This window comes from Podarcis pityusensis (assembly GCF_964106645.2).
Source record: "Podarcis pityusensis genome assembly, chromosome: 6".
Taxonomy (NCBI): Eukaryota; Metazoa; Chordata; class Lepidosauria; order Squamata; family Lacertidae; genus Podarcis; species Podarcis pityusensis.
This window is the reverse complement of record NC_138030.1, coordinates 10833927-10850585: the sequence shown is the minus strand read 5'-3', so window position 1 is coordinate 10850585 and position 16659 is coordinate 10833927. Positions and strand designations below refer to the sequence as shown.

Here is a 16659-nt window from a genome sequence, read left to right as displayed (position 1 = left end):
ACTGTGTGAAGAAGTTATTTCTTTTGTCTGTCTAATGGATGCTTTCCTCCCATTGCAAATAACTGGCACAGGGAGAAGCCTTTCCAATTGGGACTGCAGTAGGGTAAAGGATGAAAGCCCTGCCACCACCTTGGTCTGAACTCCTACCCTATGCCAGTTATTCTTAAATACGGCTTGGCCCTTAGGGGTCTTCTGAGAAAGAGTGTGGTACAGGTGTAATTAATAAATAACAAAGGTTGCAAGATTCAAGTGGTTTAATCAGTAGATCAATCAGCTAAGTTTTAGTTAATGAATCACGGGGGCCCTTAATCAATGGGGTGATGATTTGAGAGCACAGTTCTTAATTACTGGAACTGTTTTATTCCTGGTGTGAGACTACAGTGGGAAATGACAAACAAAATATGAGAGATGCTCTTTCTTTGAACAATGAATGGAAGCTCATGTTTATTAAGCTGAAAGTTATCTTAAAAATCCTTCAGTATCTCATAAAAACTCTTCTACTGAAGTTTGGGTAGCATCCACTCTCACCAATTGATTAATTAGTTAAAAGGCAAATGATATGATTTATTTTTATTTATTTAGCAGGATTTCTATAACGCTTAATCATCCATAACCTCTAAGCTGTTTACATAGTGTACAAAGCGCTCATTAAGAAATAATTTATAAAAAGCAAGTTAACCTAAAAATTGTGAGTAAAATCAGCGGTTGTTTAAAATACGGATAATAAAATAAAATAACATCTTAACGTTACGCATCAGGCTAGGCTTGCCTAAATAAATGAAAAGTCTTTAGGAGACACTGAGAACAACACAATTTTTTAGAAAGTATGTTGATCAGTTGACACCCGACTTGTAAAGAATGGTTGATAGCTTTTGAAGTTAAAAGACACCAGTGAGGGAGAGCAGGAATCCTACATCCCTTCCTTGACTTACCTCTGCTCTGAAGGACAAAATGTTCCTGCCGTCGCTACCTGCATAGCTGCCTCCGTTCAGCCAGAGCAGAACTTCTCTGTTTCCCTGCCTGCTTGCTTGCTCTTTTATTTATTTACCGTATTTTTTGCTCTACAAGACTCACTTTTTCCCTCCTAAAAATTAAGTGGGGATGTGTGTGTGCGTCTTATGGAGCAAATGCAGGCTGCGCAGCTATCCCAGAAGCCAGAACAGCAAGAGGGATCGCTGCTTTCGCTGCGTAGCGATCCCTCTTGCTGTTCTGGCTTCTGGGATTCAGAATATATTTTTTTTTCTTGTTTTCCTCCTCCAAAAACTAGATGTGTCTTGTGGTCTGGTGCGTCTTATAGAGCGAAAAATACAGTATTTAGTAACATAGCCATCTCCTTTGTGCCTGTTGCACATGGATGTGCATCTTCATCAGCACATCCCGACTCACCCCGGAAAGCGGCTGCCATCGAGATGTGAAGTTTCAATCTTCTTTTGCTGTAAAGTGGGCTTCTATTATCTCTCTCTCTCTCCACCCCCATTTCCCCACCCCTCCACATTCTTTTTTTCATAAATCTGGGCAGGGAGATGTCAAAGAGAGCATTTGCTTGTCACCACGATACTCATCAGACTGTTTTCTGAAGCTGAGGGGGGTGTCAAGATGGTTTGTTTCTCCCTTGAATCTTGCACCTCTCTTACCCCTTTCAGAAATAGTCCTGATCTTACAAGGACTCCTTTACATTGCTGATCAGAAAATTAACTTCAGATTGCAGAGCGATAACAGATCAAGGTTGCCACAGTTACATCTCAACCGGCCTACTTACTGTCTTGTATCTGGTGGCTGGAAACGTGAATGAAACTATCTTTGCAGAGCTTGTTGTTTATTTGCTTTTATTTTCCTTGGGAAAATATGCATGATGGGGTGGCAGAGGTGGCCTTGAAACTGACTTTCGGTGAACTGCAAGCACAGTCAAAACAGGGTGGCAATATGGCCTACTTTACACAGGATAAACCTCTGTTTGAAGGGGGTCCCCTGTTTGAGGGACTGTCACACTGCACACAAGGTCTTTATGCTGCCTGGACACAGCAGACAATGGCGAAACATATTGCATTTAAAGAACAAAAGTAATTTCTAAATCTGCACCTATACAGATAAATTAGCATAGGCACATTTTAAACAAACCCATACAGTGGTACCTCAGGTTAAGAACTTAATTCGTTCTGGAGGTCCGTTCTTAACCTGAAACTGTTCTTAACCTGAAGCACCACTTTAGCTAATGGGACCTCCCGCTGCCACCGCGCCACCGCCGTGCAATTTCTGTTGTCATCCTGAAGCAAAGTTCTTAACCCGAGATACTATTTCTGGGTTAGCAGAGTCTGTAACTTGAAGTGTCTGTAACCTGAAGCATCTGTAACCCGAGGTACCACTGTATCTTCATACAGTAGGTCCTCTTTTTTTTGTGAGTGATGCATCTCCTCTTTCTTACCCTGAGTCAAAGCCATCTATCAGTTTGTGTCAGCACCTCATCTAGTATTAACTTCTCTGCTGGTAAAAATCTATTTTAAGATTATAAGAGGAGCCCTCCTAGATGATGATGATGATGATATGCCACCCACCTGACTGAGTTGCCCCAGCCACTCTGGGCAGCTTCCAAAAAAATATAAAAAACACAGTGAAACATCAACCATTAAAAACTTGCCTGAACAGGGCTGCCTTCAAGATGTCAAATAGTTGTGAGCAACACTACTGAGAATGCCCTCTGCCTAGTTCCCTGTAGCTTCATGTCTCACAGTGAGAGAACCACCAAAAGGCCTTCAGAACTGGATCTCAATGTCCAGGCTGCATGATGGAGGTGGAGATGCTCCTTTGGGTGTACAGGGCCTAGGCCGTTTAAGGCTTTGTAAGTCCACACCAACACTTTGAATTGTGCTCAGAATTGGCCTGTCCTGTTCAGCATCCTGCATTCTCACAGTGGCCAACCAGATGGTTGCCCGTGGGAAGACCACAAGCAAGAGATGCGCCAAACAGAACTCTCCCCTCTCCAATTTCTAGCAACTGGAATTCAGAAGCATGCTGTTTCTGACAAATCAGGGCTGATAGCCATTTTGTGCAATGGAGAAGAGAAAGGAAACTGTGTTATTCTCTGAATGGCTCCATCTTCTCTGGGTGTTCCTTCCATGTGATGTGCAGCAATCCTTTAAAAAAAAAAAAAGGTCCTTTTCAGTAGTCACACTCCAGCAGTGGACTACCTGTTCCAGAGAGGCTTACCCAGCATCTACCTTGATGTCATTTTTATTTTCCCAAGTCTCATAATCTGCCTCTTCTTTATATATATATATCTGTATTATGGTTTATTGATATGCTGTTTTCACAGGTTTTATTGATTTATTGTATGCAGTTTTAATTTGCTTATTTCTTTGTTGCAAGCTGCCCTGATAATATGGCTGTAGGGCAGGCAACATGCAAATATTTTGATCAGATAAAGAGATTGTGTATGTGCATTTTCACAGATTGTTAAAACAGACCAGTCTGGCAGTGACTTCACCTTTTGTTTCCCAAATTCCCATTTGCCTTTCTGGAATCCACTGGGCACTATTACTGATGCAAGCCATGGGACCTATGAGCCAGTGGCTTGTGGATCTCACAGAAATTGTTTGTGATCTCAGGGGCTCGGATAAATAACACAGAGTCCACACATGGCTGAAATGCGTAAGCACACAGCGTGCATTGTGTCACAGAAGATGTTGGAAAGATTCCTGAAACAAGCATCTCCTTGGTCTTTTGTGAACAGGTTGCTGAGTTGTCCCCTGCCTAAATCCACATGTGTGTAGAATAATAGGCTATTTTTCTCTACTCTTGAAAGCTTTGTGTGTCTTTGTGTGCATGTCACCATGAACTTTCTTTCCCGCCTGCCTTGCATTCCAGGCTCTCTCATGGTTCCCTTTCATCTTTTATTCAGATACGTTCGGATAAGGACAGCGAGATCCACATAAGATACAGCATCACTGGCGTGGGAGCTGACCAGCCACCTATGGAAGTCTTCAACATTGACCCTGTGTCTGGGAGAATGTACGTGACCCGTCCGATGGATAGAGAAGAAAGAGCATCCTATCACGTAAGCATGCAGCTTCTAGTATTTTGAGGCTTTCAGTCCTCAAATATTTTCTTCTCTTACCTTCTTGTTGGAGCTGACAATCTCAAAGCACATCTCACTCAGAATTAAGCACAGAATACACAGTTTTGACAGCACCGAAACCAATCCATCAGCTCCTAACTGGGCGCATAAGGGCAGGGCAATAATTGTGCTTTAGAAATTATTTGAGGGAAAGGCTGAAAACGAGTGAGCTCCTGGTTTATTTATACCCTGCCCTCTACCCCACCCCACCCCCCAAAAATGGTTTTCAGAGCAGCTTTCAAAAATCAGTTCTAAGAGAGTCTCATGAGGAAAAATGAAAGGGAGGGAGGAGGACAAAACTAGCTCAAGGACCAGTTCTTAACGTTACTATGGGTCTGTGCTAGAGCATTCCTTTCCTCATAGGTCAGATCCCTGACCAGAGCTGGTGATTAAACATCCAGACCAGTGGAACAAGACATCTAGCTGATTAGGAAGAAGATAAATAACCAGAATGACATCTTATGGCAGGAGTGATGAACATCATTACATCTTCCAGGCCTCCCCATTTGACATGTCAGACCGTTTTCACCAAACCACAGCCACCTCCCCTAGGACACCAGGTGTGGGGTAGCTAAAGATGTGCCTGGGCCAAAGCAGTTTTGTACTTTTCAAGCCACAGTGATCAGTTGATTGTCCAAATGGACAAAAAAATGATCATTGTGATGTCAGGTGATTATAGCTCCTTACCTATCAAACTTGGCCCATGAGAGGTGGGGAAGATAAGGATCCTGCCTTCTAGCTGGATCCCCTTCGCCACCTCTGTCTTAGAGGAAGATCTGTGGCGATCAGTATTATCTACTAAAATGTCTCATGTAGCAATCATGACACTTGTTGCTCCTTTTTAAACGTTGCATGGCCTCCCATAGGAAGCCCATATGTCCGTATCAGGCTTCCCTTGGTTGCTTGCATAAGAAGTCTGGTATCTGAAGTACTTTGCAGGTTTTTTAAAATTTCTTTTATCATTTATTCATTTATTACATTCACTTTGGAGCCAAGAACCTAATGGCTGCTATATTCAGATATTAAAGGCATGCCAACCCAAAGAGGTGACTATCTGTCTGGCATAACAGTTTTCATCACATCAGAAAATATGCAGAAGGCTTATGGAGTGCCCAGTTTTTCCACTTACATTTAGAAACATAGGGAACTGCTTTACACTGAGCCAGAAAACTGGTCCACGTTACTAAAGATTGTCTACGGCAGGCATGGCCAAACTTGGCCCTCCAGCTGTTTTGGGACTACAATTCCCATCATCCCTGACCACTGGTCCCGTTAGATAGGGATGATGGGAGTTGTAGTCCCAAAACAGCTGGAGGGCCAAGTTTGGTCATGCCTGGTCTACAGTGACTGGCAGCAGCAGTACTGGTTTCAGATAGGAGCCATTCCTACACTACCTGGAAATGCCAGGATTTGAACCTGGGACCTTCCTGTGCACAAAGTAGATGTTCTACAAATCAGCTATGGCCCCCCTGCAACTTGCATCTGTGTGCTTGCATTTTTCAAAAGCATTTTTCCCTTCCTGTCTTGCACTATATTTCTATCTTCATCCTACAATTCTGCTCTAGTAATCGCAAGTTTATCAACCACAGACTCACCAAAACCTTACCAATAGTTTTGTGCCTCTTCCTTCTTGATACTGAAAACCTGTTACTATTCTCTTGCAAGCCAAAATGTCTTGCCAACATCCTGTCCTGCGCAGCAGTCTGCCACCTGCCCATCTGGCACCCAAAATTCTGTCCAGCCCTCTCCGTCTTCCCATTCCCAACATTCATCTGCTACAACAATCTCAGTACACCAGAGTTCAGGTTATTGTGTTTTCCCTGAAGTAATACAAGAGTCTGAAGAAAATAATCAGCTGCTTTCTGGAAATCAGAACCACCTGGGCCAGGTTTGCTTCTTACACAGAGGCTGCAAGAGAGATCCTCATTATATAGGGATGGGGGATTAATTCAATTCAGTTTCCATTTCAAGGTAAACCTACTGAATTAACATTTTGCAAAGCGAAGCATAGCCACCCTTTGAAATGTGCTCTTCTCCAATTTTCGCAGTGCAGTTCTCCAGCCAAATGTGTAGAAAACACATATATTAGAGAAAATTGCACATACAAATGCATATATTACTGAAAATAGCATATAGACATGCATTGTATTCGGGGAAATTGCTTTGCAGAAATGAGTATATATAGGCAATATTGCATACAATATTAGGAGCATTTGCACTAAAATCCTGATGAATTTTGGTGGCGGTGCTCCATAGGGAAGGAGGTGGTCTTTCAGATATTTGGGGTTTGAGTCATTCAGGGATTTAAACATTAAAGTGAGCACATTGAATTGGGTCTAGAAATGAACTTGAAGCCAGCCCAGGAACTTTTAAATACAGGAATTTACTCTACCACTAAGCTATAGGTAAAGGTAAAGGGACCCCTGACCATTAGGTCCAGTCGTGACCGACTCTGGGGTTGCGGCACTCATCTCGCTTTATTGGCCGAGGGAGCCAGCATACAGCTTGCGGGTCATTGGCCAGCATGACTAAGCCGCTTCTGGCAAACCAGAGCAGCGCACAGAAACGCCGTTTACCTTCCTGCCAGAGCGGTACCTATTTATCTACTTGCACTTTGATGTGCTTTCAAACCGCTAGGTGGGCAGGAGCAGGGACCGAGCAACGGGAGCTCACCCCTTTGCGGGGATTCAAACCGCCGACCTTCTGATCGGCAAGTCCTAGGCTCTGTGGTTTAACCCACAGCACCACCCGCACCCCTACCACTAAGCTATAGCCCTTGTTCAAAATCTATTGCTTCCCACACATGGATGCAAAGACCTGTCTGCATCCTATATACTGAATGGCCTCCTGTGATCCCCCAGAAAATATCTGAAGCCTTTGGCCTCCTGTGCTGGCAATGGGTGGATGCAGAGCACAGCCTCTGAGCCAAATGGCTTTCCAAATGGATACAATCAAGTAACTATGAAATTGTAAGGATTGCTTGCATTGACTTCATCTTCTTAAAGAGTTCCATGGCAAGCACTGATCCCGCCAAGCTGTGTTTGCTTTGTCATACATTGAACTCTGTTGGCATTGCTTGTGGACAGAGGTGGAGGGACGACTAAACTATATTACCTCCTTAGCTGGAGGGAAGAAGAGATTTCCCCAGGGTTAAAGGGGAATCTAAGGGAAAGTTATTTTATCCTCCTTGAACAAAAGCAATTATTTTCTCCAGTGATCCTGGCGAAATATGAAGCAAAAGGAATATTTGAGACTTGGGCTTTGTGCTGCTTCGGAGCTGTCAGTAATGTTTCACTGGTGGCAGACCATTATAACTGGGGGATAATTGGGGGAAATGGTCTCAGAATAATGCCTTTGATGGAGTCATTAGGATTCCAGCATTAGAAACTCGCAGTCCAAAAGAAATAACTTTATCTGTCATAATGACGACTTTCGGTGACCTGGGACTACTTTATAAAAAGCGTTCATTAATAAATATACTGAGTTAAGACAATGGCTTTCAAGGTTGCTTAGAAATGGGTGCCTCTATCTCGTTATGATATATTCATGGCTAGGGGTGAAAACGTTGAGTTTATAATTCCAAAAAGAACTTCCTTTAATCATAGATCTTGAGTTTAGCCGTCTAGCAATACATTAAAATCATTTAATCATAGGGCTGGGTATGTTTAGCCTGGAAAAGAGGAGACTGAGAGGAGATATGATAGCCATCTTCAAATGGCTTTCGCATGGAAGATGGAGCAAGCTTGTTTTCTCCTGCTCCAGAGGGTAGGGCCCGAACCAATGGCTTCAAGGTACAAGGAAGGAGATTCCAACTAAACATCAGGAAGAACTTTCTGGCAGTAAGAGCTGTTGACAGTGGAACAGAGTCCTTCAGAAGGTGGTGGACTCTCCTTCTTAGAGGTTTTTAAGCAGAGGAAGGCGATCTCTCATTAATGCTTTAGCTGAGATTCCTGGATTGCAGGGGGTTCAACTTCTTTCTTCTTCTTTGGTGATCACTCGTAGCCAAGGAAGATTGTTTTCCATGAACACAGTCTTAACAGTGTGTCCGTAGGTGACTGTAGAGGCCAATACAGGATCCACACGTCCTTCCACAGTGAGGACATGGATTTCCAGGTGAGAGTTAATCATGGTGAGGGTTTGCCAAGCGTGCCTTCCTCTTAGCACATTTCTCCCTTTTGCCCTGAGTTCGAGCATCTTCAAAGTCCATGACACCTTTGGAAAAAGCTGTTCTCCAGTTGGAGCGCTCGCAGGCCAGTGTTCCCCAGTTGTTGGTGTTTATACTACATTTTTTTAGATTTGCCTCCAGAGAGAGTCTTTAAACCTCTTTTGTTGACCACCAGCATTACGCTTTCCATTTTTAAGTTCAGAATAGAGTAGTTGCTTTAGAAGATGATGATCAGGCATCCGCACAACATGACCAGTCCAACAAAGTTGATGTTGAAGAATCATTGCTTCAACACTGGTGATCTTTGCTTCTTCCAGTACACTGACATTAGTTCGCCTGTCTTCCCAAGCAATGTGCAAAATTTTTCAGAGACAGCCTTGATGGAATCTTTCGAGGAGTTGGAGATGGCTTATATAAGTGGTTCATATATCACAAGTGTACAGTAAAGCTGGTAATACAATAGCTTTGTAAACAAGTATTTTGTTTTCCCTACTATGTCCCAGTCCTCAAACACTCTGCGCGTCAAAACTGCACTCACAGAGCTCAGGCTGCCTTCAGATGTCTTCTAAAGGTTGTATTGTTATTTATCTCCTTGGCTCGGGGGGTCGTAGAACTCCATACCCTTCAACATTTCTCTGATGAAAGAAAATAGGGATGTTCTGGGATCAAATTAGAAACCAGGACGGCTTCTGTAAACCTGGAACTGTTCCTGGAAAATAAGGACACTTGGAGGGTCTCCTACAGGCATAAAATCCAATGAAGATACCTAGATTAGCAGATTCACATAAACCCTCTTTGAGCACATGCAGAGATCTGTGTCTTCCTACTGTTGCCTTTCGGTGTCCAATTTCCAAATCAATTAAAATCAGAATTAGTGTAGATATTAATCAGAGTCCTGTTTAATTCCATCCCTAGTTTTCAACAAATGCTTTCCTTTTAACCTAATTGCACTGCTTCGTGATCACAATTATTATATCATTGTGTGTATTTTTTTAATTGTCCGTGTTCATCATCCATTTCCCTAATTAACACCAACCTTATTTTTTGTGTGTACCAAGGGGGAATAGAGTAATTTTTGAATTAATCTGGTTGATGTGTAATGGAAGTTGCTTGGAATAGAACTGTTGGCAAAATCTTCAATACTTCAATCTTTAACAAATGTTGAAGGGAGATCTTTGGAACCAAAGATACAACACACATTACTAGGTTCTCATGCATCACTGGGGGAAAAGAGAACTAAAAAAAGATATAGATTTACATAATATTTACATCAACTTGTTTATATGCATAGATACAAATTTAGGGTGGAATTAAACCAACTTTTACTCAGAGTAGAGCTACTGAAATTCATATAGCTTCATCTTATTCAGTAATTTAATTTAGTGGCTCTACTCTAAGTACAGGAAGAACCTTCTAACACTAAGAGCTGTTTGACAGTGGAATGGACTCTCTCAGGAGGTTGTGAACTCGCCTTCCTTGGAGGTTGTAAAGCAGGGACTGGATGGCCATCTGTCATAGATGCTTTAGTTGAGATTCCTGCATTGCAAGGGGCTGGACTAGATGATCCCTGGAGTTCCTTGAGGATGCCTTCAAGTGCAGTTTTGCAGGCTGAGAGAAATTCCATAATGTATTCTCTCTCATCACAGTAGTGCAGTGATGGGAAGAGTACTAGAGACAGCCCCCTTAAGCCCAACCAATTATGACTAGACTAAGTTCACCTTGAGTCAGGGGCGAAGGAAGGCGTTGTAACACCCGGGGCAGGTGTCACTACGTAGGGCGCATGTGCAGCAGCGCTATGTACGATGCATGCGCCGTACGTAGCGACGCCACACATGCGCTGTGTAGTGGTTTGCTGCCGGCGCCGCTCCAGCTGCAGCCGCAAGCAGAGGATCCCAGCACCGTCCGTACGGTGTTGGAGTGGCGCTGGCTGCAAACCACTATACAGTGCATGTGTGGCGTCACTATGTACGGCGCATGCGTGTGAAGCTGCACATGCGCTGTACTTAGCGGTTTGCTGCCGGCGCCGGGATCCTATGCTCGCGGCTGCAGCCGCAAATGGAGGATCCTCCAAAAGTGGCTAAGGCAGCGCAATGGCTGCTCGTGCTGCCAAGAGCCCCCGCAGGATGACCTCTTGGCACCCCTGCAAACATGGAACCCGCCACACACACACACACCCCATTGCAACGCCACTGCCTTGAGTTAGCAAACCTGCGGCTGGGCTGGGCCACTTCTTACTGCAGGTGGGGGCTCGCATGATGGAACGTTCCTCCATCCAAAGAAACTCCTTCCAGGGTAGTAAAACAAGGTTCATAGGAAAGAGATATTCCAGGAGTCATTTGCATGGAACGTACTGTAATCAGTGCTATTTTTCTAGAAAAGTAAGTGCCACCACAAATGTATCCCTTGTTCTCTTATAATTGCCACGGCGCCCACCTGAGCGGTGCCTGAACTGAGTTCCGGTGAGTTCCGGCTGGAAAAAAAGCCCTGAATGTAATGACGTCTGAGGAAAAGAGTATCTACCAAGCCTACCTTGGTGTCAGGATTTGCTTGGTAGGCATTGCTTTCTGTGTCATCACCTCAGGCCAGCAGCACAAGAGACAGAAACTTTTGGTGGCAGTTCCACACCTCTAAAAAGCCCTCCTAAAAAGACCCCGCAGCCAGGCTCCCTCTTTGGACTTCCTTCACTATAAGCCAAACCTTTCCTCTTTCAACTGGATTTTACTGTTTAAGATTTTACTGCTGCTGCTGCTGCTGCCAGCTTTTGTATTTCTGTTTTAGACTTCTGCTCCATAGAGCTTTCCGATGTTTGTGTGTGTTCTGTATGGATGTTCTGTGAAGCTCTTCTGTGAGCTCTGCAAGCCGAAGAGTGAGGTATAAATAACTGTCTAGAAATAACTCAGAGTAATTCAAAAAGACACAAGCTACGGACAAACTGCCCAAAATGAGAATGATACTCAAGAGCTTTGGACAAAGCTACCCAGAGCAGGAACAACTGTAAGAATTGTGCTTCTGCCGTGCATCTAGATAGATAGATAGATAGATAGATAGATAGATAGATAGATAGATAGAATGGTACCTCAGGTTAAGAACTTAATTCGTTCTGGAGGTCACTTCTTAACCTGGAACTGTTCTTAACCTGAGGTACCACTTTAGCTAATGGGGCCTCCCGCTGCTGCCATGCTGCCACCGCGTGATTTCTGTTCTCATCCTGAAGCAAATTCTCATCCTGAAGCAAAGTTCTTAACCCAAGGTACTATTTTTGCAGAGAAGGTCTTGTTGCTCCGCCATGACCTCCCTGCCAATTTGGATACAATAAAGGAACTGGAGGCCCCTCGACTGTCCTCGGGTCCAGTATTGGACCACTTCGACCGGATATCCCCAGCCGATGTGGACAGACTCCTCCGAGCTGGAAAGCCCACCACCTGTCCTCTCGACCCGTGCCCGTCTTGGCTGATTAGAGCATGTCCAGACGAGGTGCGGGCCCCCCTGGGGGATATCATCAATTTGTCCCTTGGCACAGGGACATTCCCAGGGGAACTGAAGGAGGCAGTGGTGCACCCGCTCTTAAAGAAAACATCGTTAGATCCTTTAGATCTATCCAATTACCGCCCGGTTTCGAATCTTTCGTTCCTGGGTAAGGTGATTGAGAGAGCGGTTGCTGAACAGCTTGGTAGGTTTCTGGATGAAACATCGGCTCTGGATCCATTCCAGTCCGGCTTCTGCGCTGGTCATGGGACCGAGACGGCGCTGGTTGCCCTAACAGATGATCTTCGTAGACAGCTGGATCGAGGCGGGTCGGGGCTGCTGATTCTTCTAGATCTGTCAGCAGCTTTCGACATGGTCGATCACGAACTCCTGGACCACCGCCTTGCCGACGTGGGGATCCAGGGCACAGTCCTTCAATGGCTGCGCTCGTTTCTCTCTGGTCAGGGACACAGGGTGGCGCTTGGGGGGAATTGTCATCGCGCCACTCCTTGGTGTGTGGAGTACCTCAGGGTGCGATACTCTCCCCGATGCTTTTCAACATCTTTATGCGCCCCCTCGCCCAGCTTGTCCGGAGTTTTGGGCTGGGTTGCCATCAGTATGCTGATGACACCCAACTCTATCTGTTGATGGATGGCCATCCTGACTCGGCCCCAGACACACTGACCAGATGTTTGGAAGCTGTGGCTGGATGGTTACGTGGGAGCCGGTTGAAGCTAAATCCTTCGAAGACAGAGGTCCTGTGGCTGGGACGGGACGATATGGGATTGGGGGGGCAACTCCCATCTCTTGCGGGGGCGCAATTAGTGCCAGCACCGTCCGTTAAGAGTTTGGGTGTAATCTTCAACACCTCCCTTTCCATGGAGGTGCAGATTGCAGCTATAACAAAGGCGGCATTTTTCCATCTCCGCCAAGCTAAGCAGTTGGCTCCTTACCTCTCTCGCCCTGACCTAGCCACTGTGATCCACGCGACAGTCACCTCCAGACTGGATTATTGTAACTCGCTCTACGTGGGGCTGCCCTTGAGACTGACCCAGAAACTCCAGCGGGTGCAGAATGCTGCAGCGAGACTCCTTACGGGGTCTTCACTGCAAGACCACATTCACCCGGTGCTATACCAGCTGCACTGGCTCCCGGTGGAGTACAGGATCAGGTTTAAGGTCTGGTTTTAACCTTTAAAGCCCTATACGGCCTAGGACCCTCGTACCTACGGGACCGCCTCTCCTGGTATGCCCCACAGAGAAACTTACGGTCTTCAAATAAAAACATCTTGAAGGTCCCAGGCCACAGAGAAGTTAGGCTGGCTGATTTTAGAGTGTTGTTTGTGCTGTACGTTTGTACTGTTTTATTGTTGTTAGCTGCCCTGAGCCCGGCTTCAGCTGGGGAGGGCGGGATATAAATAAAATTTATTATTATTATTATTATTATTATTATTATTATTATTATTATTTCTGGGTTAGCGGAGTCTGTAACCTGAAGCGTCTGTAACCCAAGGTACCACTGTAGATAGAGATGATAGATGATAGATAGATGATAGATAGATGATAGAGAGATGATAGAATCTTTATTTGCATCAGCCACTAGCCATAGCAATAAAATATAATAAAATGCTCTGAAGATAGAGGTAGAAACTTAACCATAGAAACTTAACCATAGAAAATACATTTTGGGGGTTTACTTCAATAATCAAATAATAGATCTTATTCTAATTGCCCCCACTAAAAACCTTGCAGTTTTTGCTGTCACCTGATCATCTTGATCTGCTAGAAGAAAAGACACAGTAGCAATGGTTGAGCGACCCAGCATGGACAATAATAGAGGGGTAATAACGTCACTCCTCACATGAGCTACTGACTCAGTACTTCCCCCTCCACAGGGACAACCGTTTTTCCAGTGGAATTTTTTGAAATCGACCCTCAAGTACAGCCAAAGGCAGTATATTCAATCTTATGAAAGTGAAAGCACGTCTGTATTTTGGAATTGTTTAATTCTGCAAATAGGGTGCCAAAGTGTCAAAATGACTAGTTGGGAAATAATCATATCATGGACAAAATTTCCTTATTGTGGCCAGATTATTCTGTCGCTTGCTATCATATAAAAGGTAAAGGGACCCCTGACCATTAGGTCCAGTCGTGACCGACTCTGGGGTTGCGGTGCTCATCTCGCTTTATTGGCCGAGGGAGCCGGCGTACCTTGTGGCCAGCATGACTAAGCCGCTTCTGGTGAACCAGAGCAGCGCACGGAAACGCCGTTTACCTTCCTGCTGGAGCGGTACCTATTTATCTACTTGCACTTTGACATGCTTTCGAACTGCTAGGTTGGCAGGAGCAGGGACTGAGCAACGGGAGCTCACCCCATCGTGGGGATTCAAACCGCCGACCTTCTGATCGGCAAGTCCTAGGCTCTGTGGTTTAACCCACAGCGCCACCCGTGTCCCTTGGGTATCATATAGGCGCTGTCTAATTAAATGATTTGTTTTACTGAAGCCCAGTATTAGTAACTGTGGTGGTGAAAAACCAGAAAAGTAAAGCTTTTGGTTGACAATTTTAGTCTAAACGGTACAGAATACCAGAATCCTATCCAAAACCTTAAGAATGCTGATTGTCCATTCTTATTTGGGAGCCCATTTTCTCCTATGTCCTACATTTAAAAAATATTGACAGTTGATTAGTCTAACAAGATCACCTCTTGGATTAAGAGTCAGTAGCTGTGGCCCAAACCTCTGAACAGGAAAACCAGCGGATAAATGTTTGCGCAGCCCACATCAGAAATTGCAAGGGTTTCCTTTTTAACCTTCTGTGCCTTCCTGTGGTGGTGCCAGTTGCAAAGTACAGGAAAAAAATCATTCCAGTCTATGGATTTTAATTAATTCCATAGACAAGTTGATAGCCTTTGGACTTCATTAAGTCTCCAGGCCTTCATCTTTTAATTAAGAACAGCCTGACAAGATCAGACCAATGGTCGATCTAGACAAATACGTCATTTTCAACAGTGGCCTCTTGTATTTATTCTAAAGGAAGTCCACCTCATCACAGAAAAATAGCCAGGTAGTGAATTCTCCATAGCACAAAATCCCAGCTTCTGCACACCGAGCATACATAGTCTGCAGTCATTATGAATAATGCATTTTTGAGCATTTTTTAACGCCTCTGGTTTCTCTGTGATTTATTCTGTCTTCAGTAATTCAGGGAAGCCCACAAGCAGAGTGTAGATTCCATGTGCATGTGTTAGAAACATTGGGAGTTGCCTTAGACAGAGTTAGACCACTGGCCCATATAGCTCAGTACACTGACTGGGTTTTTCCAGGGTTTCAGCTAGCGGGCATTCCTAGCCCTAGCTGGTGATGTCAAGATTTGGCCCTGAGACCACCTGCCTGCAGAGCAGATCCTCTGGTCTGCCACTAAGCTGTCTCCTTTCCCCCTGAGTTCCAGTGTTGTCCGCTGACTCCATTCGGACCCTCCAAATGTCCCTATTTTCCAGGGACAGTCCTGGATTTACAGCCTCAGTTTCTGATTTGATCCCAGAATGTCCTGCTTTTCCTTAGGATGTCCCTATTTTCATTGGAGAAATGTTGTAGGGTATGTCCATTGCCCCAACAAGGCAAATCAGGCCTGTGGTGGCAGTACAATTAGGTGCATAGCGAAGATTGTTGCAACTGAGCCCCATGTAGCTTGAGCTTCAAAAGTAGCCTGTGATGTGCTATGGAGGTCTGCGGTTCATAGAGACAAAAGTCAGCCATCCTGCTACCTGCTCTAATGGATCCATGTGCAGCCGTTCCCATGTGGCAAACTACTGAACTGCAGGTAGCACCTTTTGGGCTTGTACTGACTCCACCTCCCAGGGGGTGGGCATTTGGGCCACATCTGGATAGCAAGGAGTACAAAATGAGCTCACGGGTTCTCCTGAGCCTAGCTTGATGTCATGAGTCTAGGTTCCCAGCTTGATAACACAGCAAGCATAGTTAAAAAAGAAGATTTATTGCAACAACAAACAGAAATCTCCAGACGGTCCTAACAAGCCGCCAGCATTATCAATTGTGATGACCCCTCTGAAGACTGCTTCCGGTTTTGACAGAAGATACTGAACTTATGTACTTTACGTCTCTTGCTCTGCTTCCTGTCTAACAGCCCTCCCATTCAATGACACCAGGGGCTGATTGGCTCAGCTCCAACCTCTTCCTGTCCTGACAAGCTGTCACTGTGTAAGCTCACGTCTTTTTGCATGTCTGGAGAGTTTTGGCTGTCTTCCAGCCCACTCTCCAATGTTCCCTTGGCAACCTGCATTCCACTGCCCAGAGGAGTTGCCTCTAACTGCTGTATCCTTTGCTCAGCCTGATTAACCTCTGAGCTTCTCTGTTCCTGGCTGCGATTTGCAGCCGACTGCAAATCTTCACTGAGAGCTGTCTCATTCCTGACATGAATCCTTGTGTGCTTCTGCAGCCTTGCTCAATCTTTGGTCCTGACTTCTAGTTTGGTCCGTCATCCTGCCACCCAGTTTGCCCTTCAGTTCTGAACAGCACAGAGTTAAACGATGGAGTTCACTCCTGTAAGATGAGCTTGGATACGTTTAGGAGAGGATCAGACATATGCATGGAGGTTGAGGCTACTAACTCTGATAGCTACATTCCACTTCTATTGTTGGAGGCAGTATGTCTCTGAATGTCAGTTTTAGGGAATTGAAATTGGGGAAAGTACCTTTGGGCTTAAGTTCTACTTGTGGGTTTCCCAGAGGTATCTGGTTGGCCACCACGACAAGAGTGCATTTATTGCATATATTTTTTATAAAGACAAAGAAGAAACCGAGCCTCATGTTTAGTCTTTAAATGTATATTTTGTACTGTGTAATTCTAAAATCATGAAATATGTATGATACGTCCATTCCCCACCTGTGTATTTACAGC

At 44.8% G+C, this 16659-nt stretch overlaps 1 protein-coding gene across 8 annotated transcripts in view; it reads left to right on the top strand.

The window, feature by feature from the left end:
- The window catches only part of CDH4 (cadherin 4), a 792566-nt gene that overhangs the window by 607505 nt on the left and 168402 nt on the right, over nt 1–16659 (top strand). For all 8 annotated transcript variants that reach the window (XM_081011101.1, XM_081011100.1, XM_081011099.1 and 5 more), the window contains one exon: nt 3896–4051. In XM_081011101.1, coding sequence (XP_080867227.1) covers nt 3896–4051 — 156 coding nt within the window. The remainder of the gene's footprint in view (nt 1–3895; nt 4052–16659) is intronic.